This window comes from Eriocheir sinensis, chromosome 2 (genome assembly GCF_024679095.1).
Source record: "Eriocheir sinensis breed Jianghai 21 chromosome 2, ASM2467909v1, whole genome shotgun sequence".
In the NCBI taxonomy this organism is placed as follows: domain Eukaryota; kingdom Metazoa; phylum Arthropoda; class Malacostraca; order Decapoda; family Varunidae; genus Eriocheir; species Eriocheir sinensis.
Genome location: NC_066510.1, coordinates 19926327 through 19950342, shown reverse-complemented (window position 1 = coordinate 19950342; position 24016 = coordinate 19926327). Strand labels below are relative to the sequence as shown.

At 41.4% G+C, this 24016-nt stretch overlaps 3 protein-coding genes across 22 annotated transcripts in view; 1 reads left to right on the top strand and 2 right to left on the bottom strand.

Moving 5' to 3' along the window:
* Nucleotides 1-3285: 3285 nt before the first annotated feature.
* Nucleotides 3286-9687, bottom strand: LOC127001208 (uncharacterized). The gene is made up of 8 exons (XM_050865435.1): nucleotides 8944-9687; nucleotides 8611-8769; nucleotides 8284-8428; nucleotides 7927-8089; nucleotides 6347-7272; nucleotides 5854-6034; nucleotides 5179-5347; nucleotides 3286-4897 (listed from the first exon to the last, which is right to left on the bottom strand). The coding sequence occupies exons 1-8, from the start codon at nucleotides 8964-8966 to the stop codon at nucleotides 4741-4743; spliced, it is 1923 nt and encodes a 640-aa protein (XP_050721392.1). The 5' UTR covers nucleotides 8967-9687; the 3' UTR covers nucleotides 3286-4740.
* Nucleotides 9688-12683: 2996 nt separating this feature from the next.
* LOC127001216 (proliferating cell nuclear antigen-like) lies at nucleotides 12684-17555 on the bottom strand. The gene is made up of 5 exons (XM_050865445.1): nucleotides 17205-17555; nucleotides 15465-15630; nucleotides 14670-14825; nucleotides 14333-14458; nucleotides 12684-12993 (listed from the first exon to the last, which is right to left on the bottom strand). The coding sequence occupies exons 1-5, from the start codon at nucleotides 17423-17425 to the stop codon at nucleotides 12883-12885; spliced, it is 780 nt and encodes a 259-aa protein (XP_050721402.1). The 5' UTR covers nucleotides 17426-17555; the 3' UTR covers nucleotides 12684-12882.
* A 470-nt stretch (nucleotides 17556-18025) lies between these two features.
* The window catches only part of LOC127001132 (PDZ and LIM domain protein Zasp-like), a 99634-nt gene continuing 93643 nt past the window's right edge, over nucleotides 18026-24016 (top strand). For all 20 annotated transcript variants that reach the window (XM_050865412.1, XM_050865397.1, XM_050865395.1 and 17 more), the window contains exon 1: nucleotides 18026-18281. In XM_050865412.1, the coding sequence (XP_050721369.1) occupies nucleotides 18180-18281 (102 nt within the window). In that variant the 5' untranslated portion in view covers nucleotides 18026-18179. The remainder of the gene's footprint in view (nucleotides 18282-24016) is intronic.

Here is a 24016-nt window from a genome sequence, read left to right as displayed (position 1 = left end):
ATAACATCAGATATATGAAGAAAACTCATATTATGTTATAGGGAAAGTTTCTATCCAGTAAAGATAACATTTAAAACAAAAAAAAACTGCTTCATAAAATTCCAAAACAACGATAGATAAAATTAGTACAGTAATAGAATTCACACTGAAATGGCAACAAAGTGCCGTTACAAAGGCATAAATCGCCGCGCCGACTGCTGACCTCTTATATTTGAGATTCTTATGGTTATATTCACCTATGATTTATGTGAAATTAGTCAGTGTTTACAAAAACTTACTTAACAGCTGAAGAGTCATTGTGAATAAAGGTTAGCAGCTACTCCATGCTGCCTTAATATAATTCCTACGTACCGTACCCTCTCTTTCTCTCTAATGTTGGTGAATTAAAGTTAATCTCTCTCTCTCTCTCTCTCTCTCTCTCTCTCTCTCTCTCTCTCTCTCTCTGTCTCTCTCTCTCTTACATGTAGGACATATAGTTAGGCTGAAATGTATTGAGTTAAGACTGGGCCATCACAAGCTATGAAGTCTTTTCACAAATGTATTTTGTAATTGTGAATTAAGTTTCAATTAATCTCTCCCTCAACATAAAACCCACATTTCCCTATGATTTTCTGCATCAACCAACAGTTCAACAGTGCATTTCTTATGCGAGTTTATGCCAGAACATGGGAGAATGAACACTTCCATGTGGCTTACCCATGGGTTAATACCTCGAGGCTAAGAGGGATTTTTATGGCTCACCGCGTCGAATAGATTCTTTTCACGGATGCTTCGAGTAGTATCATCACCCACCAAGGAAATATATATATATATATATATATATATATATATATATATATATATATATATATATATATATATATATATATATATATATTATATATATATATATATATTTTTTTTTTTTTTACAGCTAAGGAGACAGTTCAAGGGTGTAAAGAAAAATATAAAAAAAGCCCGCTACTCACTGCTCCTGAATAGAGATCAAAGGAGTGGCCAAAAAGAGAGGTTAATTTCGGGAGGAGAGGTGTCCTGATACCCTCCTTTTGAAAGAGTTCAAGTCGTAGGCAGGAGGAAATACAGATGAAGGAAGATTGTTCCAGAGTTTACCAGCGTGAGGGATGAAAGAGTGAAGATGCTGGTTGACTCTTGCATAAGGGGTTTGGACAGTATAGGGATGAGCAAGAGTAGAAAGTCGCGTGCAGCGGGGCCGCGGGAGGGGGGGAAGGCATGCAGTTAGCAAGTTCAGAAGAGCAGTCAGCATGAAAATATTGATAGAAGATTGAATGAGAGGCAACATGGCAGCGGAATTTGAGAGGTAGAAGACTATCAGTATGAGGAGGAGAGTTGATGAGACAAAGAGCCTTTGACTCCACTCTGTCAAGGAGAGCTGTGTGAGTGGACCCCCCCCCACACATGAGATGCATACTCCATACGAGGGCGGACAAGGCTCCTGTAAATGGATAGCAACTGTGCGGGGGAAAAGAACTGACAGAGACGGTACAGAACGCCCAGCCTAGAGGAAGCTGATTTAGTAAGAGATGAGATATGAAGTTTTCAGTTGAGATTTTGAGTTAAGGATTGACCGAGAATGTTTAGTGTTGAAGAAGGTGATAGCTGGGTGTTGTTGAAGATTAGGGGATAGTTGTTTGGAAGATTGTGTCGAGTAGATAGGTGGAGAAACTGTGTTTTTGAGGCATTGAAGGACACCAGGTTCCTCTTGCCCCAATCGAAAATAATAGTAGGGTCTGAGGCTAAGCGTTCTGTTGCCTCCAGCCTTGAATTGTTAAGTTCCTGTGGAGTGGGTCTTCTATTAAAAGAAGTTGAGTAATGCAGAGTGGAGTCATCGGCGTAGGAATGGATAGGACAGTTCGTTTTGGAAAGATCATCAATGAACAACAGAAAGAGAGTGGGAGATAGGACAGAACCCTGTGGGACACCACTGTTAATAGATTTAGGGGAAGAACAGTGACCGTCCACCACAGCAGAAATAGAACGGTCAGAAAGGAAATTGGAGATAAAGGTACAGAGAGAAGGATAGAAATCGTAGGAGGGTAGTTTGGAAAGCAAAGATTTGTGCCAGACCCTTACAAAAGCTTTTGATATGTCCAGCGCAATAGCAAAGGTTTCACCGAAACGGCAAAGAGAGGATGACCAAGAGTCAGTTAGGAAGGCAAGGAGATCACCAGTAGAACCCATACTGGCGATCAGATAGAAGATCAGAAGTGGAACGGTGCTTTTGAATCTTCCAGTTAAGGATAGATTCAAAAGCTTTAGATAGACAGGAAAGTAAAGCTATAGGGCGGTAGTTTGAGGGATTGGAACGGTCACCCTTCTTGGGCACAGACTGTACATAGGCATACTTCCAGCAGGAAGGAAAGGTAGATGTTGATAGGCAGAGATGAAAGAGTTTGACCAGGCAGGGTGTCAGCATGGAAGCACAGTTTTTAAGGACAATAGGAGGCACTCCATCAGGTCCATAAGCCTTCTGAGAGTTGAGGCCAGAGAGGACATAGAAAACATCATTTGGAAGAATTTTAATAACAGGCATAAAGGAGTCAGAGGGGGGATGAGTAGGAGGAATATGCCCAGAATCGTTCAGGGTGGAGTTCTTACAGAAAGTTTGAGTGAAGAGTTCAGCCTTAGAGACAGATGAGATGGCAGTGCTGCCATCAGGGTTAAGGAGAGGAGGGAAAGAGGAAGAAGTGAAATTGGAGGAGATATTTTTGGCTAGATGCTAGAAGTCACGGGAAAAATTAGAAGAAACAAGATGTTGACATTTTCTATTGATAAAAGAAGTTTTGGTAAGTCGGAGAATAGCTTTGGCACGATTCCGGGCGAAATGTAAAGGTCAAAGTAAGTGGGTGTTCGAAGGCTCTGGAACCTTTTGTGAGCTGCCTCTCTATCTTTAATAGCACGAGAACAAGCATGATTAAACCAAGGCTTTTTAGCATGAGGAGTAGAGAAAGAACGTGGAATGTATACCTCCATTCCAGAGACATATATATATATATATATATATATATATATATATATATATATATATATATATATATATATATATATATATATATATATATATATATATATATATATATATATATATATATATATATATATATATATATATATATATATATATATATATATATATATATATATATATATATATATATATATATATATATATATATATATATATATATATATATATATATATATATATATATATATATATATATATATATATATATTAATTTCAATCAAGGATGAAATAAAGCTATAAAAAATTACTTAATGTATGATGAGCATACGTATACATTTCTAGAATGAGTTCTAGCCATAAACCAGGTGAGACACCTGTTGCAAAAGCATGTGAATAACCTGAATCACATGAGAAAACAACACTAAATCAATTAATTCAAGGCACACAGTCTTTGTCCTTACAGATATTCAATTTCTGAAAAAAAGTGAATCCCAGCTATAATCAGAGCACCTAATCTGTGCTCTGTTGAATGAAGTGAAAATCTTCATCCTCCACACTCACCCTCACTACAAACAACAGTCATGGTGTTTGTCAAACTGACTGAAGCTACAACATAATGAAAGTGCTTAAAACATCACTCGGACAAAATTACTAACAACAAACAAAAAGAGAGATAAACTGTAGTCTCATAAAGTGATACCTGATGTAAAATGTGACATGTTTGTACTTTGAGTAGCAACTCATCAGACAGAGAAACTCACTTTTTACGCCTGGTCAAAAGCTTTTTGGACTTTTTGGACACTTTATGGCTCTCCTCCATTCTGCTCTGTCTTCTGCCTGATGTTCATCCAATCCCATCATTGCCAAGTCTTCTTGTATACAACTTCTCGATGTTTTCCTAGGTCTACCAACTGGTCTCCTTTTTACCTCTAACCTCTCCACAGCTCCCAGCACTGTATCCTCACCTGCTCTCTTTACATGTCCAAACCATCAGTCTTTCCCTTCTGAGCACTGTTTCCAGGTACGCTACTCCACATGTTAGCTACATCTGCACTGAACACCCTATCTTGCCACCTGATCCCCACCATATACCTCAGCATTCTTCGATCACTAGCTCTCAATACCTCCATCAATTTTCTAGTTAGAGCCCATGTTTCTGCTCCATACAACATCACTGATCTAATACACGCTTGGTACACCCCTGCTTTGCTCTTTAGAGGGATGCAATGATTCATGAGCAGACTAGCCACCTCCCTCCACTTTAACCACGTTGCCACCACTCTCGCTCTCACTGTCCTCTCCACTCCTGCCTCACAGTCCAGAACATCTTCCAAATAACAGAAATGTTCTACCTCATCCAGCTTTCCTCCATTCACCTTTAGTTCATCCCTCTCAGTTTCTTGTCCTTGCTGTCTCCTTACGCAAGCTGGGCATATAAAATTCTGCACTCCTCTTACATTTCTGAGGCCTGAGCATCTAAGGCAGCACCACTGCCTGCAACATGTGCACAAGACAGAATTTACACCTACTCCCTTTCCACAGCATCCACATGGATATTTTCCTGATTTAATCTTTTCCAGTCACCACTACTACACCTTCCCTAACACAAATATAACCTGTTCCTCCCTCAGCTGCTGTATGGCTTTGGAAGGTTTATAGGAGAAGTGCAGGACTGGACCATCTACCTTTTTTGTTTCCTTAGAGCATATTGAAACACTGCACCTCCCTAACAGAATCATCAAATTAGTCCTTCCTCAGCTGGTGTATGGCTGGGGCGAGGGCAGGTTCATGGGGGTGAAGGTGTACAGCCGCACCTCACCGCCTGTCACCACAGCACATGCCACGGCTACATTGTCAACGAAGCGACTAGACACCTCCAGGATCTGGCCAGGGCTAGGCATGGCACCATCCCTGTGGGGGCAGAGACACATTATGCAATGCAGGGAGGGGAGGGAGGTAGGGATGGAAGAAAGAAAGCAAGGAAGGAAAGAAAAGAAGAAAGCAAAGAAAGAATGGATGGAAGAAAGAAAAGGAAAAGGAAAGGAAAGGAAGAAAGCAAGAATCGAATGGAAGGAAGAAAGGAAAAAAGAAAAAAGATATTAAAGGAAGGAAGGAAGAAAACATACCAATAAATAACTTTACATCTTTTTTAATTCACAAGTAAAATTAAAATTCTCCCTTTTTCAACATACCTCATGACTGCCACTCTTTTGCTGGGTATTGGAGGGTTGGACTTCTTGTAGGCCACTGTGGGAAGGTAGACATCATAAACCACCTTCAGCTGAGCCTCCTGGGGGATTATGTTTTTAAAGACACCCACATCAGTGACTGCAGCATCTAGATTGCAGGACGATAGCAATGCTGGAAAAAACAAGAATATTAAACTATAAAAAAAGTGATTTCCAACTGGAGCCTCCCTGCCACTACTAGCTTATTTTGTCTTCTGCATCTACAAGGGGCCACTGACACCCTGCAAGACTAGCACAGTGCTCTTCCCAGAAGGGCCTGGGCCATCAAATCTAAGAAAACTAAATTTTAAAACTATGACTCAAAGGAAATAGCTGAAAAGTTAAAGCAAACAAGTAACGATGCAATTCTAATTTGCTGCCTTATAAAATCTAAGTCTTACAACATCATTACTGTGAGTGTAATTTTCTATGTATATCTCTACTTATATATCAAATATTATGATGAAGGACCTCTGGAGGATATCACTGAGGGCCTCTTAACCTTTAATTTTAGAGACTAATGTAAAATAAGCTAAGTCTTACAATACCACTACTGTAATTGAATGTAAATTATTTTTTTAAAACATCACACTTCAGGTCTTTTGGGAGATAGTCTTGAGGGGTGAATATCAATCTTACTGGTGGAAAAGGTGTTGGCTGAAACGGAAGGTGCTGGTGACGGGTTGATGTGAGGATTGAAGAGTGGGGTTGTACGACCTTCCCACAGGACTCGAGTGCCGCCCTCAGTAAGCTCCTTCTTTGCTTTCCTCTCAGCCACTTCACGCTTGTACTCCTTCCATGAACTAACCTTTGTTCCAAGCTGCCAAACACAAATAACTCAGAACTTTACAAAGCTCATGAAAAAAATAGTAATGATAAGTAGGAAATTAGCTTGAATACATTGTCTCTGAAATATTCTTGGCTTCATCTTTTGGCAAATGTGTGACTTTGGAGTTTCTAAGTGTTTTGAAACTTTAATAACTTGTAGTGACACAGGGGAAACAAAGGTAAAATAACAGGTCAATTATAAACAATTAATAAACAGACAAATTATACACATGGTAAAGTATCCAACTGTAAACAAAGACATGTGAATTATGCACACAAATGTTTACATGCAAAGGGAACTTACCCTGACTAGTGCACTTGGGAATCCCTCTCTCCCCTGCTGCCTAAACATTGGTCTGCGCTTCCTCTTCCATTCTGGCCACACACTGTAGTCGATGTCATCCTCCTCGTGCTGAGACTGGTAACTGTCACCATAATCACCATGCCAGTCACTGAACTCCTTGCTGTGCCCTGAATCACCATGTCTGTCCCTGTACCCCATATCAGAATTTGAATTGCTGTGATGCCTCCAGTTGGAATCATTTGCAGGGCCCCATCTGTCACTCCTTTCCTCTCTCCGCCTATCATGGGAGTCCCACTGTGGTTGGGAGTGTTGTTGCCACCTGTTGCCACGCTCACTGTAGTCATCTCTTGAGCGCCAATTAGGCCTTTCTGAGTCTGAGCCCCATCTTCCATTTCTGGAGCGATTCCATTGGTCCTGTTTGTTCCAGTTTCTGTGTCTCTGTATGTTCCCCTGGTAGTGGTAGTGGTGCCTTGTGTCATATACGCTGTAGTATTCCAGAGCCTCTATGGATATCTTATACCTATTTCTTGAGGGGACAGAATTCTTGGGGAGCAGTTCTGCAGGCTCTACATCTACAAACATAACATCCTGACCACTCATGGTAGGGAACATCTCAATCAATTCCCTACGCCGCACTTCATGAGGGCTCAAGGCTTCTTTATCACAATTGGAAGCCTTTTTTCTACTTTCTTTTTTGTCTTCAGCAGTGATGGTGGTTGACTTGACCGAAGAGCTGACCTCGTCCTTCCCCACCATGAGAGGATTCACTGCAGCGTCACCAAGACAGGCATACAGCTCCTCCAGGGCAGCATCAACTGGCTGGGACTGTGGAGCATTCTGTGGTGAGTCATTATCAGATCCAAGCTTTAGTTTGACCCCCTTCTTACTTGTCTGATGCTGGTCCAGTCTTATGTCCTTTTCATATTCTGAAATCATTAACACTTGGTATTTTTTCATAGAAAAATTAATATAGGAATTTTTGTGATAGTGAAGGAAAACTTAATACCACTACTTCCACAGAAATTGGCTCACTAAATCCTCAGACCTAGAGCATATACAAATAATTCTTAATCTAGAAAATTAATTATATATATTGTGAAGGTAATTATGGAGATTGACTCCGCGCCTCCAAATTACAATATTACACCTCCATATTATAGTTAAGGGACGAGATACATGTCCCTCAACCATAATATGAAGGTGCAAGTACTTAAAAGTAAAGAAAAAGGCCTAATCCCTTTCCCCTAACAATCTTGGGGGACCCATGGGAAATTGGGGTTTTGGGTGGGGGAGCATACTTAAACTACTCCAACCGAACTTTACGTGACCTAACCTCTAACGGGAGGCTTCGCCCCCCTCGACATCCCCCTGGACCTACTCCACATGTATGATGCGCCAGTAAAACTAGAGAAGTACAACAGTATGTCAGACCTTGGAAAGGTTATTATTCTTGTGGGGGCAATATTGGAGGCGCGTAGTGAATCTCCATATTTACCATTGTGAATAATTTCTGATGAGTGAAAACTTGAAGTGACAATATGTATGAAGTAAGGCAAAAAGCAATAAGATTACTGTCATACTTGTAAAGACGAGGTGAGGCTGATGTTGCACCACCTTGCAGCCAGTGCGGGAGAGGTGGGAGTACACAAAATATTGCTCCAGGTGGTGCCTATCTTGCAGCAGAAGTGCCTGGGCCTGCTGCAGGCTCAGGGGAAGCCCATCATATACTACTTCAAGTTCCCCCTGCAGACATTAGGTTATGATGGTCACTGATATGCTTTATGGGCAGACATTACATAAAGTCAGTCACAGGTATGCTTTGAATCATCCCAGAAGGAGTGATATTTTTGCCATATGAAATCCATTATCATTTACATCATCAAAACCTCTTTATGTATAGGTATTTCAAGATATTTTCATTTGAGTGCAATCCTCACCGTATCAATGAGATAAACAGCTTCCTCAGGGTACAAACACTTGCCAATGTCAGTCTCGACTCCCATATGGTGCCAAAACTTGCCTGGACGAGCCACCTTCACCATCTGGGACTCTGGCAGCCACTCTCCTGATGTTAACTGGTCTCTGAGGCACAAATTTAAAAATGAGCAAAAATATGTCAAAACTTATATCAACAAACACTCTGTGTTCAAGTGGTAGCCTACAGGAACCCCCCCCCCCCCTACTTACCCATAAGTTATTCGACATCTTGATATTTTAACATTTGTAAATACATATGTACATTAATATTCCATTCAACTCCTTACTTCCTGGCAACCTTGGGCTCCCGTAAGAGGTTGTGGTGCTCCCGTAGGCGAGACTCCACCATCGTGTCTTCCAGCCATGACTCCACGGCCTCGTCCACTTTTTCTCCACTTGGCAACAAAGACTGATCACGGTTTCTGGCTCTAAGTAACTCCTCCCCACTGCAAATGAAACATTTGCTGAAATTATTTAAGAATATTGCCTACTATGATGTATATTTCATTATAGTCCACAATAAAACAGCAGACAAATATTATCATATTTCCTTGTTGTGCCATAAGTAAATGTGATATCATATATACTACACATTATTAAGTCAAACATTCATCATTTACCTCATAAAACCTGAAGAACTCATGTCTCCCAAAAAATCACATCAGGGAGTGAGTGCAAGATGTTTCAGGCTGCCAGCATGTATTGCATTCTTCTTCTTCAGTGTCCTAGGGGGCTGCGTGGACCATAAAACCACAGCCGCTACAGCTCCAGAGGTTCAAGTTGCTAAGGGCTGTTGGTGATATGATGTGCCTGCAGGGTGGGGGCTGGGGGCTTCCTTTTCTTCTTTTTTGGGGGGGATTCTGGAGCTGCCCTGTGTAGGCCACCCGGCCTCTTGCAGTTTCCCTATGTCCTTCTTTTTGACCTGTATCGCTTCGCAGGTCCTCCTCCTCTTGATCCTCTCTTCCGGTTATTCACACACTTTCCTTTTCCATGACATTACATTATTCAGCTTTCTTCTCTATAATAAACTATCGCTAGCAAGACTTATAAGAAAAATCACTGTGTGCTTGAGGACTTGGAAGGCGATGGCAGGGGTGAGGGAGCCATTGCCCGGTCTTTCAGTGTTAGTCTGTGGGTGTGGTCAGTCCTGTGGTGGGCTGTTCTTCTTCTTAAGTGTTTTAGCGGGCTGGGTAGGCCACGGCACCTCAGCCCCTAAATGCAGGTGGCAGCAGGAAGTGTTGTTTACCACATGAAGCAAAATTTGGTCCTGGGCTTGGTAATTTCATATCGCCTCCCACATGAATGACCTTTTAGTGATCTCCCCTTAGCTTTGTATCTCTTTCCCTCTCCTTTTAAGTCCCAGAGCCAAGAGGTCTCGAGTGAGTCGAGTCCCAAGTTTAATCATAATTTTACAGGTGGCTGTGTCTTTTCATCGGCGCCTCTTTCCATTTTTTGTTCTACACACCTACTGCAAGTTACTTCCTTTTCCACCAACTACCAGCTCACTATGTAGCATTCTCTCCTTTCAGCAACTTGCATCAGTCTCTAACTCCGTACTCTCTCTCTCAAATCTTCCATAATTTCTTTTAACATTTGCTCTTGCTTGTCATATCAACTATTTAACTGCTCTAGCCAATGTCTCTCTCATGCCTCTTCAAAGCTCATCCCCTCAACTATCACATTCCCTTTCAGGTTATTCTTCTACACTGTGACTTCATTTTGGCATTGTTTCTCCATGTCTTGCATCTTTCAACACTACCAGCTCTTACACCTATCCTACTTTTTGCTATTGCATTTAATTTCAAAATTCCTAATCCATCTCATCCACTTCAATGTCCTCACTCAGCTGCAGATCTCCACCAAACCTTCCAACCAGCCTTTCTCTTGCCCTCTAACTTCCTCTCATCACCACATAGTTCATGACGATCATTTAATGGTATCGTGGAAGATCAATCTGCCTTTCCTCATTCACCCAGGCCTGCTAACTTTTCCTAGCATGTTTATTCATTAATAGGAAATCAGAATCTACAGCACTCATACTCTCTGACTGCCCATGATCTACATATCTGTAATCATCAATATTGGAGTTCTCCAGCATTCATCCTTAATTAAACTTCCAGGATTCAAGTATGCTCATCCAAGTTTCCTATTAGCATATTTGATGGGTCATATCCTCTTCAAATTTAATATACCCTATTTTGTCCTTAGCTCCACACTTTGCTCACCTCTCACCCACTTTTAATACTCAAATTTCCAGTCATCTTAGACCATGGAGGTAGAATTGGCAGTCGACATCAGCCCTAAAAAGTGAGTCCACCGAACCGTCATTTTTAGGGCCACAAGGTTGTGGACACCTGCCAGGTGTTGTCAGGTCAGGCTCCCCCTTATTGAGCTCGGCCAGGCTGTCAGGTGTTGTTAGGTCAGGTATTATGAAATAGATCTACCGCATCAATAAATTTAAGTACTCAAAAATGCCACCATCATAATGAATGAGATGGGGTCTGGGGTCTGAAGTTAACAACTTAGTGGACGTGAGCTCACCCTGGTATCCCTCCTCTTCCGGCCCTAAAAATGAGTTTGATGGCTTCACCTCGATGAATGGGATCAGTGGGCCGTATCGACACCACCAATTCTACCTCCATGTCTTAGACTATCCAACTAGTTTGAACTTTAAAGACCTGCCTATAATTATTTTTGACATGTCCACAAAGAACTAGACAACAAAGACCAGAGATAAATTTGAAACTGCAAATTTATATGAAAAGGAAATCTTTGCTATTATTTAAAGGATCCAGGAGTTGGGGACATGCACTAAAATTGAGCATGGGTTTGGTGCTGCTCTCCATCACATCAGCCCTTTAGCTTGTGGTGGGAAATAAACCATTACCCATTAATTGCCCACCCAATAGCAAGAATAAACAACTGGGTGGGCTGTGGCTGAGGTCCAAGCTATGTGAAAAGGCAGCAAGAACACCTCTCGCATAAGGTTTCAACCCTATTCTTTGAAGCCTCTCCATGCTTCAAACGGTATGATACCACTTTGAGGGGTCATCCACATGGATAGGTCATGCTTTCATAGATCGAGATAGCATTTGACTCCATTAAATCTTCACAAGTCATCCAGGAGGCAAAGCATAATTGACCCATACATAAAGGTGCTGGAACATCTAGACATCATGAAAGCCATTAAACTCTACAAGCAAGAAACTATAAATTAAGGTGTTAGGCAAGGTGACACAATATCCAAAATTATTCAAAGCTTGCTTAGTAATTGAGGAACTAGTGGGATAACACAGGAATCAACAGTTAATACTTCAAAAACTTATTTAAAATGAGATTTGATATATTAAAATATGGGGAGGGAAATTGATGAATAGCCCACTCTCAGGAGCTGCCATGTTTAGGCTGTCTGGGCTCTTGTAATCTCTACATATTTGTGTAAAACCTTAATAACCATAGATTTGCAAGCAATTTGAAAGATAGCATTTGACTACACTAAATCTTCATAAGTCATCCAGGAGGCAAGGCTCGAATGAGGGAAATACACAAAGAATTGAGATGGAGTATGAAAGTAGGTCTGCAGATAAATATGAAGATAACAAAGGTAATGTCTAACAATCAGTTTGCAAGATTGCAAATGATTGGGAACAAAACCACATGTATAGAGGAATACATATACTATCTAGAATAATTAGTATAAACACAGCCCACAAAAAAATATCAGAGACAATGGGAATGAGATGTAGCATATTTGGTAAACACAAATGTCACGCATAACACTGAGAAAGGTGAACAAGGAAGCAAACATCATGGATTAGAGAACAGACAAGTGGTGAAGATATTTTGATGACTAACTTGAAATTTAAAACTGAACTTGGGCAAGTCATGTGCAATGATAACAAATTGACAACCAAAGAAATGGTGGCAACTCAGTTGAAGATTTCTGAGCAGACAGAGAACCAGAGATGAAATTGCAGCATATGCCAGTACACTAACATCAGCGGAGAAAAATGTTAAGAAAGACCTTTGTTCTGCAGTGGACTAGTAACAGCTTAAGATAATGATTATGGCTGCATAGCTGACTGGGTATTTGTAAAAAGTTTTTTTAGAGTCCTTTCAAAACATGCACTGAAATTATTGACATTCTTCATACATAAATCACATTACTTCAAGCATGCCTGTAGAGTAGCATAGTATTGTAAATGGCAGGATTAGTGATAAAATAATGCTTTGCCCTGAAATGAGTTCAAGCTAATACACCTTCAGAATGGTTTGTAACACCACTTATAAACTAAATAATGATCATTCATAATTATTATATTCATGCACAAGGTTGTTTGAAACACCAAAAGAATTACAATAAAAATTATTGGTTTTATTCAGTGCCCTAACTCAGTAAGACTAACACCCAGATAGCAGAATGTTTGTTTGTGGAAGAAAATCAGTTTGTATGAAAAAATAAAATAAGAAATTATAATACCCCCTAATAAATGTAGGAATGACAAGTTTGTGTAAAGTGTGAATGAACAGATCCGATGAGGATGACGACTCAAGACTGTTCAAGAGTCGCTTTCATCAATCTTCGGGGCCAGGAAGTACTGGATCTGGCCAAGGTCAGGGATGTTGTATTCTACTACCAGCGGGACTTCTGGAGACATGGAAAGGGAGACCTGGAAGAAGAACAAGACTTTTTAGCTTGAGGATTATCATCACATGAAACAGCTAGCTAATAACTATAGATTTCAAGTTGCTGATTTGCTGTGTATACTGATACATCCATTTAAAAGTCTGTTAATCTGGTTCATTAGTCTTGTACCAGATTATCAGATATGCAAGACTATGTTGTCATCTCCCTGTCTTCCCATGAAGTAATGTGCAGTTCAAGAGCTGGCTGTCTTCATGGGGAGGGAGTGTTTATGTGTTCAGGCCACCCAGACTTCATTGTGATGAATACCCTTTTTTGCACACAGGGTGTTACTAGAGTTGTAAAAGAATATCTTATTCCAAGTCTGAAATCTACTACAACCATAGTTTTTGTATTTATCATGTGAGCTGGAATACAAGTTCAAATATAGCAAGCAAGTTAGCTATAAATGTTCATTAACTTTTGAGAGCTTGCTGGACGACGAATTCTTGCAACACTAAATCTAATGAAGCATTTTGGAGACAGGTTGTTGCTTAGAAGACTGGATTATGACATTCTTTATATTTCATTATCTATATACAACCCAGCCCTCCCTCCATCCTAATACCACCCGTATTACTAAAGCCTGTACATTTCTTCCTGTCTGTCTGAGCAAGTCCTCATGTAAACCTTAGTGGTGAGTACACTGTTTTAAAGGCAATGAATTTAATGTGAGATACCTTAAATTACATTATCTACAACCCGCCACTTTCTCTGTCCCATACATTATTTCTTCTGACCCAACTTTCTCCATTGTCCATCCTCCCCCTTTTTTTGCCTATGCAAGTACTCAGGTAAGCTCTAGTGGTGAGGTACTCAGTGTTTTGGTGGCAATTCATTCTGGAGACAATGGATCATGATATGCTTTAGATATCATTATTTAAAAACCACCACTCCATGTCATCACATCTGATGCCCACCCATACCACCCTTCCACTCATGCCCTAGTCCCTCACACCTTTCATCCCATTCTCCTGTGCATATCATCTTGTAAGCCTTATGATGAAGTATACAATGTTTTAGCGAGTTAGTTGTCAAGTGATCATGGATCATGACATCCATCCGTCCCATCCTCTATTGTCCATACCATCCTCCCTCTCTTCTTGGTCCCTTCCACAGTTCATCCTTCCCCTCTAGTCTTCCCTACATACAGTTAGGGGCATTGCACTTAGTTTGCACATTCTACCTTTCATCTGAGTGAAAAACTGAAGGATCAGTAGGCACCAAAATTTCCTCTGGCTGGGCCAGAGATAATTTTGTTAAATATATAACAGGTCAGAGCAATTGTGGCAATGTTATGCAACAGGAAATTCAAGTTTTCCAACCTGGGGGGATAGAGGTGTGGCCTTGATGAACATGTTGAGGTAATGACTGCTGAAAGTAAGGGTGACAGGCTCCTGCAAGTCGATGATCACCGCCTCTCCCTTCTCAACTGAAGAAGTTTGTGCCAGCTGCAGCAATAAATAATGTAATTAGGAAAAGGTTATATTTTATATCATAAAAAATATAAAAAATTCTAAATCAACATGATTCAATATGGCATAATCTCTGCAGTAGGATAAGTTGTCTAGCCATCACAATGATGACGTGTGAAGAATGTCACCTTCCAAGTATGCCAGGTACAATTTAAATTTACTTAGTGCATAGTGTGTAATGTCATACCTTAATGTTAGCAGTTCCGATGTCACCTGACGCACAGAACTTGATGCCCTCCTTGGTGCATGCAATACATATGCTCTCCCCAAAGTTGCTCAGATCTCTGCAGATACGAGCGAACTCTGATGATGGCATCTTCACCACACATGCATATTCTGTTTCCTGTGGATGTAGAAAATGCTTAGTCTAGATAACAGGGGCTGGATTCACTTGCGGGTTACAGTTGGCATTAGTGATTATGGTGACATGAACCCTCCCAATGGCTATCCACTGTAGGTTTACAGGGACCACACTTTCTGTATAGCTTGTGGTCTCAAGAGCTACCACAATGCTTTTGACATGGAGATATGACAAGTTTCACCACTACACAAAGGCTGTTAAAAATATTTCCCTGAGATTGACTGACTGACAGCACAATTTTAAGTGGCAAAAAATAATGTAGGATCTCTCCAGTTACAACAAGTGGTGCCTGAAAAACAGCATTAACATTATGTGTATGACAACATACCAGGACTTTCCCAAATTTGAAACCCTCCCATCAATATTTGCTTTAGCTGAAATATGATGATTCCCAACCGAGTCTGTATGAGCATATAATAATGCAAACTTCCTCGTAATTGAAACATCATTACCATATTCATCGTATTTAACTTCATAGCAGGAGGACAGAAATAATTCTGCTGGCATATTAATCATGTAATACATGTGAAACTCAAACTTAACAGAAAGGAAAAAAGATTGTAATGCAGAACCTACAATTCTTACTACATGGGTAACTTATCTAGGTAACAAGCTACTCACTGGAATGCCCAAGTGCTCCTGGTCGAGGTTCATCAGCTTCATTTCATAGTCTGACACCTTCTCCTGATTGGGTGATTCAAACATGAAGGTTACTGTGTCGGCATTGTCCTGCGCCTTCATGGTGATGATGTCATCATTGGCTGCACACTTCAGGATCTTGGACATGCTGAAAAAATATTAAAAAAATCATACTAATGCTGAACATCATACTTATGAGGGCACTCAGTGTTATAGGATTAGTTTTAGCAGTGCAATATGGCCTTGGTAAAATAAGCCCTAATGATAGACATGGTATATTAATGATATTTGGAAAAACATGTCTCCCATTCTCGGAACACCATCTCTTTCCCTTCCTTATACTTTCTGTACCCTAAACTTGGTCCAAAGCTGGATGCTGTGCCTATGGATATAATGACATTACTTCTCTTGTAACCACTACATGGACTCTTCAGAATTTTTCATCATCAAGACTTGTCATTTTATCACTGACTAGCTTGGTAAACAACCTCTCCTTAGTGATCTAGAGCAGTTGGTTCAGCACCCTACACTTATCCCTGACCACCTTATAACCATGCCGAACATTGTAAACCTCTTCCTAAACACTAACCCTTCAGCTTATTTTGTTAAACTACTCTCCATTGGAATCTTCTGATTACTTTATTTTCGTATCTAAATTTTTTTCCTAGACCATATCTCATCATTACATCCAGCAAGAATATGCACATGATAATTACTTGTAACTGTAATATAACTTGTTAGTATGACAAATAGTAAAGAATACATAGCCACATCATTAACTCTGCAAATGGCAAAATGCTGTACCAAAGCCTAACAGTAGTTGAAGGAGAGCATTGCTCAACCCACTAATTAACAGAATGCCCAGTGGGCAAATTCTGAGACAAGCTTGATCAACTTCTGACCAGTGCCAGTTCCTGAAGTTGTTCAGCAGCAACTTGCACTAGGTATTGCTTCCTGCAAGATGTTGCCTTCTTGGTCCCTTGTTTCAAACCAATAAATTATTATTTAATTTAGCTGGAACAGGTTACTCTCCATGGAGTTAGTTTACTATCTGATAGGATTATGTGCGGTTCTGTTAGTTTAATAAATGCAATGTGATAGCACGCAGGATCAGTTATGGCTTTGCATCTTGAACCGAGTAATTCTAAATATCTATCTTTATGTTTCTATCTAAAATTAATAGAAGTCCACGAGCATTTGTTATGCGCTGATTCAATTTTTATTCTCACAAGTAGTAGTTGTAAAGAAATACCAATAACTTCTTATCCTTTATCAAATAGATCTAAAACATATTTTTTTACACAAGTAGTTACTCAATAAACCCCAGATCCATCCAGGTGCCAGCCCCTGCGACAAAGGCCTGGCCCCTCCCTGACCTTGAGGCTCAGGACGGTCACTGCACCCAAACCTCGACGTTTATCATCATAACATATCACAACCTAACAATTCATGGCCAAACTGCACGTTGCCTACTCTATGGAAGGGAACTGAACATCGACAACGTAAATGCAGGTTCACCAACCTAGCTGTAACATTACCAACAGTTGACCTGAAAAATATGATAATTGGAACTATAATCATATCAAAGTGAAGTACAATGCAGAGCAAAAATGAATGATAGTGATAGTAATGCGATAATTAATCAGATTATCTATACCCATGGGAGGGGGGGGGGGGTAGGGCCCCCGACCGGCCGAGCTCCCTTCCAGCACATCAACGTACCTGCTGAGGTCCATGCCCATGATGAGGTTCCTGTCACACCTGTACTTGTCGAAGCCCTCGGCCTTCAGGTTCACGGAGACGAGGGACACGTGGGAGTTGTCCATGGCCTGCAGCTGGATCCCGGAGTCCGCACAGTCCCATGACGCCTGCTTCAGGAGGTCCTTTATGGCGTCCAGCACGTTCTTCAGGAGGCTTCCCTTGACGAGGCGAGCTTCAAACATCTTGGCGAAGGTTTGGACGCAGCGGCGACGACGTACAAGTGGAGGAAGTAATGTTAATATCACAGCGTAGATGGGTCCCTGTCTCCGTCTCGTCGGCTCGGCTTGGTCTGCATGTCTTCGCGCGTTTTCCGGACAGTCGACAAGCAAATTTCGCGGGAAACTTTCCCATTGGCTGCCCGCTGCATCCCGCCCGCTGATTGGCGCCGCCACCCGCCGGGGATGAAAAGACAACATACAAAAGGGACACGAGTCAATCGTAATCATCTGGTAGCTGCCTTCATGACGCATATATTGATCTGTAAATTTAATAATTCATATACTCAAATAAATATATGCGGGAATAGAGACGTATATATTAACTTTGTTTTCCATACTTGTGATTTTACTAGTTGGCCTTTTGTCCGGAATTTCTTTCATGACAAGATATATTATTACCGAATATGCAACTTTGTGATGAAATTTCTGAACATTTTTGCAAGCAATTTTGGTATTATATATTAAAATGAATGGTGTTGATGCACAATTAATATTTATTTTTCAACATTTGCGAGATATTACTTTAGGTTTTCGCTTGGGCAGCTTCTGGCGGGAGTTCAACATGGCGGAGCGGACAGTCGTCTGCTCGCTACAGATCTGGCGAGTCGGGCAGGCAGGCGGGTCCTGGCAGTGTCGTGTTGTCTTGTGAGGGGCCAGTGAACGAGGCCTTAGCTTAATTTGTCTTTGCGTGCGACAGTCAGAGCTACACACAGTAACCATGTCGATTATGACAATTAAGCTAAGCCGGAGTGAGGGGACTCCGTGGGGCTTCAGGCTACAGGGCGGCAAGGACTTCGCCACGCCTCTCTGTGTCCAAAAGGTGGGAGTCTTAGCGAATAACAGACGTGACAGGCAAACAGCCTTACACCATAACCACTAACACTGCTGTTCACTGCTGGGCTGGCGGGGAAATGGAGACGAGGCAGGAAAAGGAAGGCATGGTCGGGCACTTCGAGTAGTCGCTCCGTGCGAGTTCGAGTCGCAAACTTACGCGAAGAGGGAAACCACGAAGGCTTAGGAGACAGACGATGACAAACTGCCTTACTAACACACTCTTTACAACAATGGAGGTTTTCAAAGGATTAAAAGGAAGGCTACGATAAATTACCTTATTAAGACTCTTTACAACACAATGACCTAATCCTGTACAGTCATTAAAGGTGTTCAAAGGATTAGGAGCCAGACTAACATACTAACGAGCTCTCAAAGTTACCTGGTCCTGTACAGCCATAAGAGGTGTTCAGTGCATTAGGAAACAGACTATGCAAGATTTTATCAACGTCATATTCTTATTTATTAACAGTTATGTGGCTACTGTGGCTTTTTAATTCCATTTTTGAAGGAGTAGTGAGAAGTGTCTGATTTTTTGCCTGGTTAAGTCAACATATTAAAAAAAACAGTCGTAAAAAATGACACAAAATGAAGCAGCGCAACTAGCTAAGCACGACTTGAAAACGGGTAAAAAAAGACAAATCAGCCACACTATTGTTAATACATACTAATGCGACGTTAAAAAAAAATCAGGCGTATTGACAAACTACCTAACAAACACTCAAGTCACCTAATCCTGCACATTCACTACAGGTTTTCATTTTATTAACAGTACCGATTAAAACAGGAACTATAGTAGGTTGTCTGTACTTCAATATTAATGGCCAAAGGTATGATGAAGCAGTTAGTTGATAAATTACTTGGGTTTGGGTTGTATACGGCCTTTTAACGATGGATCTGACTACCTAATGATGTTTTTTGTGCTAATAACATGCAACGGTGTGGTGGTGGTGGTGACGATGATGATATGCGGTTATCTAATCTTTGAAGTGAGTGATCAGTGTGCTAACAAAAGTGGAGGTCTCTCTCTCTCTCTCTCTCTCTCTCTCTCTCTCTCTCTCTCTCTCTCTCTCTCTCTCTCTCTCTCTCAGGAAATGTTTGCAGTCACAAAGAAATATTTCCTTCAGTTCTTTAGGGACGCTACACACACACACACACACACACAGCGAATCCAGCGGTGTTAATGGTGATGGTGGTGGACGAAGATAAAAAAAGGCCACAATATATTCTGCCCCCCCTATCCCTGCCCCCCCCTAAAAAAACTAACTTAACCAAACATACAAAAAGTAAAAAAGAACAGGTAGCAAGACAGATAAAAAGGAGGACACTGATAAACCAAAGGGATATAAACACTGATAAAAGTTATGTGGACTGCGGGACGTGTGAAGCGACATAGGCGATAGTTAGATGAAGGTGATTAAAGACAATGTTATAAATAGTTAAGTGTTTTAATAGTAACGGAGAGAGTGAGAGAGGAAAATAGTTGAGGAGTATTAGATTATCATTATTCTTTTGATAGTGTGTGTGTGTGTGTGAGAGAGTAAAATTAGACGTGATATCAGGCAGTGCTAGACTTGTGTAAACTAAATGCCTTGCTGGCTGACGCTCTCTCTCTCTCTCTCTCTCTCTCTCTCTCTCTCTCTCTCTCTCTCTCTCTCTCTCTCTCACTATGCACTTATTGCTCACTATCTGATCATGGAAACTTCATTCTCTCTCTCTCTCTCTCTCTCTCTCTCTCTCTCTCTCTCTCTCTCTCTCTCTCTCTCTCCGTATAAGGCTGGGAGTGGCGGCGTGCGAAACAGTATACACCGGATTAAAGAAAGGTCGTCTAGGGATAATGCTGTGTGTGTGTGTGTGTGTGTGTGAGTGTGTTATATTTACACAGACAGACAAACATACTGACACACACACACACACACACACACTGAACAAGGCTTATTTATTCAGTGAATCCCTTTGATATTTTTTTATTATAAATTATTTACGTTTTGCATTTGCTGGAACCACTACTACTGCTACTGCCTTTACTACTACTACTACTACTAAATACTACTAATGATAATAGTAATAATAATTATAATTATTATAATAATAATAATAATAATAATAATAATAATAATAATAATAATAATAATAGTAATAATAATGAGATAGAGAAATTGATAACTATGAATTAATCAACGCATTATTTTATTCAAAAGTTTTCCTCTTTGTTAAGCTCCTAACTTTATATCATGAAAGAAAGAATGTAGAGAACGTTTTGAATCTTTACAATATCATTAGGGTTTATTAATAGCTGAGAGAGAGAGAGAGAGAGAGAGAGAGAGAGAGAGAGAGAGAGAGAGAGAGAGAGAGAGAGAGAGAGAGAGTTTCCTCACCCAAAACACAAACCTACATGAGTATTTTCGTCGTCCCACAGTTTATATGAACCTCTTGCTGCCAACACCAAACCTCTTACTACTACTACTACTACCACCACCACCACTCTCAACAACTCTCCCTGTCTCCCACTACCATCACTACCCCCACCTCTCCCATCATCACCAGCCCTTCCATATCCAGAAATCAGTACCTGTCACCAGTATCACGAGTATATCATCTCTTTACATTTTTGGTGTGTGTGTGTGTGTGTGTGTGTATTTAATTTTATCTGTGACGTGCCCTTTAGTTTCCAAAATTCTTGCCTTGCTGAGTTCCATGCCCTTCAGAATTGTCCTTTTTCCTTTCATCTTCCATTTTTTTTCTTTTTTTCTTTTTCTTTTGTTTCTTCGTGTGTGTGTGTGTGTGTGTGTGTGTGTGTGTGTGTGTGTGTGTGTTTCCATTTTTATATCAGCACATAGCCTATTAGTTATAGCGCAATAAAAGTAAGTTAACATAATAGGTATGCAATATCCTCCCCTTCCCCCCCCCCCCCCACTGCACTTAGTATCGCAACACAACAACACGAAATCCACCACTAAACACACAAAAAGCGATACTCCTAAATACTTCGCAACACAACGATAACAGTCGCCAGGGAGTAAATGGATTTCGCCACGACACAACCGCAGCCCATTTTCTCTCATTAACCCGCCGTCATCTCTGCTTGCTGTCCATGATATTCTGAGATGCTCCTTCTAGAGATGCCCAGTTTTCTTCTTTTCTTACTACCTTCCTCTTCCTGCAGTGTGACAATCTACTCATCCTCTTTACTTATTGATTTCTCTGTATTTATATATACATGTTTATATTTTCATTTAAAGAGGATAGACATAAAAATTATACAGAAGCTAAAGCGCACCAACATAATTAGTATGAAAACTTTTGACATATACTTCTTCTAACGTTTACGGGTGATATACCATAAATTCGACTCGTATTCTATCATCACAAGCCAACAAGTACGTATGCTTCGTGCGGACTAGTTAGCAAATCAACAGTGGCAGAAGAGTGCAAGACCCCTCCCTCCTGTCCACCACCACCACCACCTTCCACCTAACATCACCTTGCAGCACAGTATCGCCTTGTCATGCAGCCACAAAATAAAAGCCCCGGTGGTATACAGTTATTAAGTCAACTCACCGCGCACGACTCACATCTTTGTAAAACACTTGGAGAGGCTGTCTGAGGGCTCTTTAATTTTCAAGGAAGGGTTTGGAGAGGAGGGATGGGGAACGAGAAGAAAGGAGGGAAGGAATGTGGGCAAGGAGAGGAGAGAGGAGGAAAGAAAGGTGGATATGAAAGGGAGAAAAGAATAGAAGTGAAAAAGGGAAGTATGGAGGGAGAAGAGGAATTGGAGGGAAAGGAAGGGTGTGGAAAGGAGGTGAACGAAGGAACAGCAGGAAATGAGGAAGAAGGAAAGAGAATATGGGGAGAGTAGAGGAAAGGAGGTAAGAGAGTGGGAAGGAAGGAAATGAAGGATGGAGAGAGAGGAGGATAATAGAGGAGGAATTTGGGTAGGTAGGAAAGAATGAGGAGAGAAGAGAAAATAGAGAGAGGAGGGTGAAGAGAAGAACAGCGGGTGGACAGATAAGACGGACAAGATAAGAAAGGTGAAAGGGAAGGATGGATGAGAAGCGAAGTAAGGCGGAGAGGATAGGGAAGGGTGGAAGAGGGGAGAAGAGGAAGGAAACAGAAGACGTGGGGTGCTTAGGAAAGAAGGGGGTGAGAACTGAGAAGACGTGAGGAGGCATAAGAGGAGATTGAGGAGGCGTGGGGATGGGGAGAGTGTGGAGGAGGCGTGGAGGTGAGAGGGGATGAAGGAGAGGATAAGGAGGAGCCGTAGGGTGAGTGGAAGAGGCGTGGGCTGAAGAAGAGGATGTGGAAGGGGCGTGGGATGAAGGAGAGGGTACAGAGGAGGCGTGGGAGTGTATGAGGATAGGGTGGACCGTGGAGGCGTGTGTGACAGTGTGCAGGCGTGCGGGAAAGTGACCCAGGAACTTTCTCCGCGCGCCCACTGGTGTTTGCAAGGAGACAGGAGTGAAGAAGGGTTGCAGGGGTGAGGGTGAAGCAGTGGACAGGGGTGATAGGCATGTAGAAGTGAAGGGTTACAGGGATACAGAAGTGGTGGAGGGTAGTGCAGGGGTGGTGAAGGGGGAAACAGTGGGCAGGAGTGATGGGTAGCGAAGAGGTGATAGGATGATGAAGGAATGACAGGTAAGGGGAGTGTGCAAGGTGAAAAGGGGGTGAAGAAGGGTGGAGGAGAGTGGTGAGAGGGGTGACAGGGGAGAGAGGGAAGGGGTGGCAGGGTAAGGACACCAGTAACGAGTGATACGAGGTCTGAGTCATGCAGATAAACACCATTTTTTTATTTTTTTTATAATTTTCTTCCATTTCACCTTCAACTCCGGGTTGACGACACACACACACACACACACACACACACACACACACACACACACACACACACACACACACACACACACACACACACACACACTATCAAACCGACTCATCAAATACCTTATCTTATCACTTATTTGGTTAACAGCGTCGCGATAAATGCCACTTTTCTTTTCAACGGTCATGATCCTGTGTGTCAGTTTTTATCTTATCGTTCTATTGATTTTTTTTGGGGGGGAAGGATGGTAAATATCTGCTACCTTTTGTTTGTTCGACTTCTAAGTTACTGATATCCGGGTTCCAATCAAATATTTTCCACTATCTGTTTCCCTTTTAAAACAATATAATCTGACCTGTTATCGTCTTATCTCCTTCATCGATCAAATCCTGCCTCCATATTTTCCATCCTAACCATCTTTTAATTTCCCTGATTACAAGGATGCTTAACATTCACGAGACTCCTTCAAAATACATGTTCCTGCATATTTGGTATACACGTCAATTAGATTCTATTTAAACCAGCAACCGTCTTGAAACTAACTACGTGCATGCGCTGCCCGTGAACTGAATACATAAACACCTATAATTCATATGTGGCACAGGTGGCGTCTGTCCAAAGCTTAGTTAGCAAACAGGCAGGGACTCGGGGCTGGCTGGCTTGCTGGTTGGCTGTCTGGCTGGCTAGCTGGCTTTCTTCAACCGCCAGTCAGCCAGCCAAACAGAATACAAGAGGAGTCAGCTTGGGCGCCCACCACACACGCATACAATAATAAATAACTCAGGCCAATGCTCCCTTAACGTCCACTGGTAATATGTTATCAACTCGACGCTTCTTCCCTTACCACAAGCCTACAATTAAACAAGTATACTTCGTGCGGACTGGTTTGCAAATCAACACTGACA

Bases quoted from the DNA above. Each gene is read 5' to 3' on its own strand.
- LOC127001208 (XM_050865435.1), bottom strand. From the start codon at position 8,966: ATGAGTTCTTCAGGTTTTATGAG. The intron at 8,770-8,943 runs GTAAATGATGAA...TTTCATTTGCAG, and splicing joins AGTTCTTCAGGTTTTATGAG to TGGGGAGGAGTTACTTAGAG. The intron at 8,090-8,283 runs GTGAGGATTGCA...TAATGTCTGCAG, and splicing joins CTGTTTATCTCATTGATACG to GGGGAACTTGAAGTAGTATA.
- LOC127001216 (XM_050865445.1), bottom strand. From the start codon at position 17,425: ATGTTTGAAGCTCGCCTCGTCAAGGGAAGCCTCCTGAAGAACGTGCTG. The intron at 15,631-17,204 runs GTACGTTGATGT...ATATTTTTTCAG, and splicing joins ATGGGCATGGACCTCAGCAG to CATGTCCAAGATCCTGAAGT. The intron at 14,459-14,669 runs GTATGACATTAC...TTATTGCTGCAG, and splicing joins TCGGAACTGCTAACATTAAG to CTGGCACAAACTTCTTCAGT.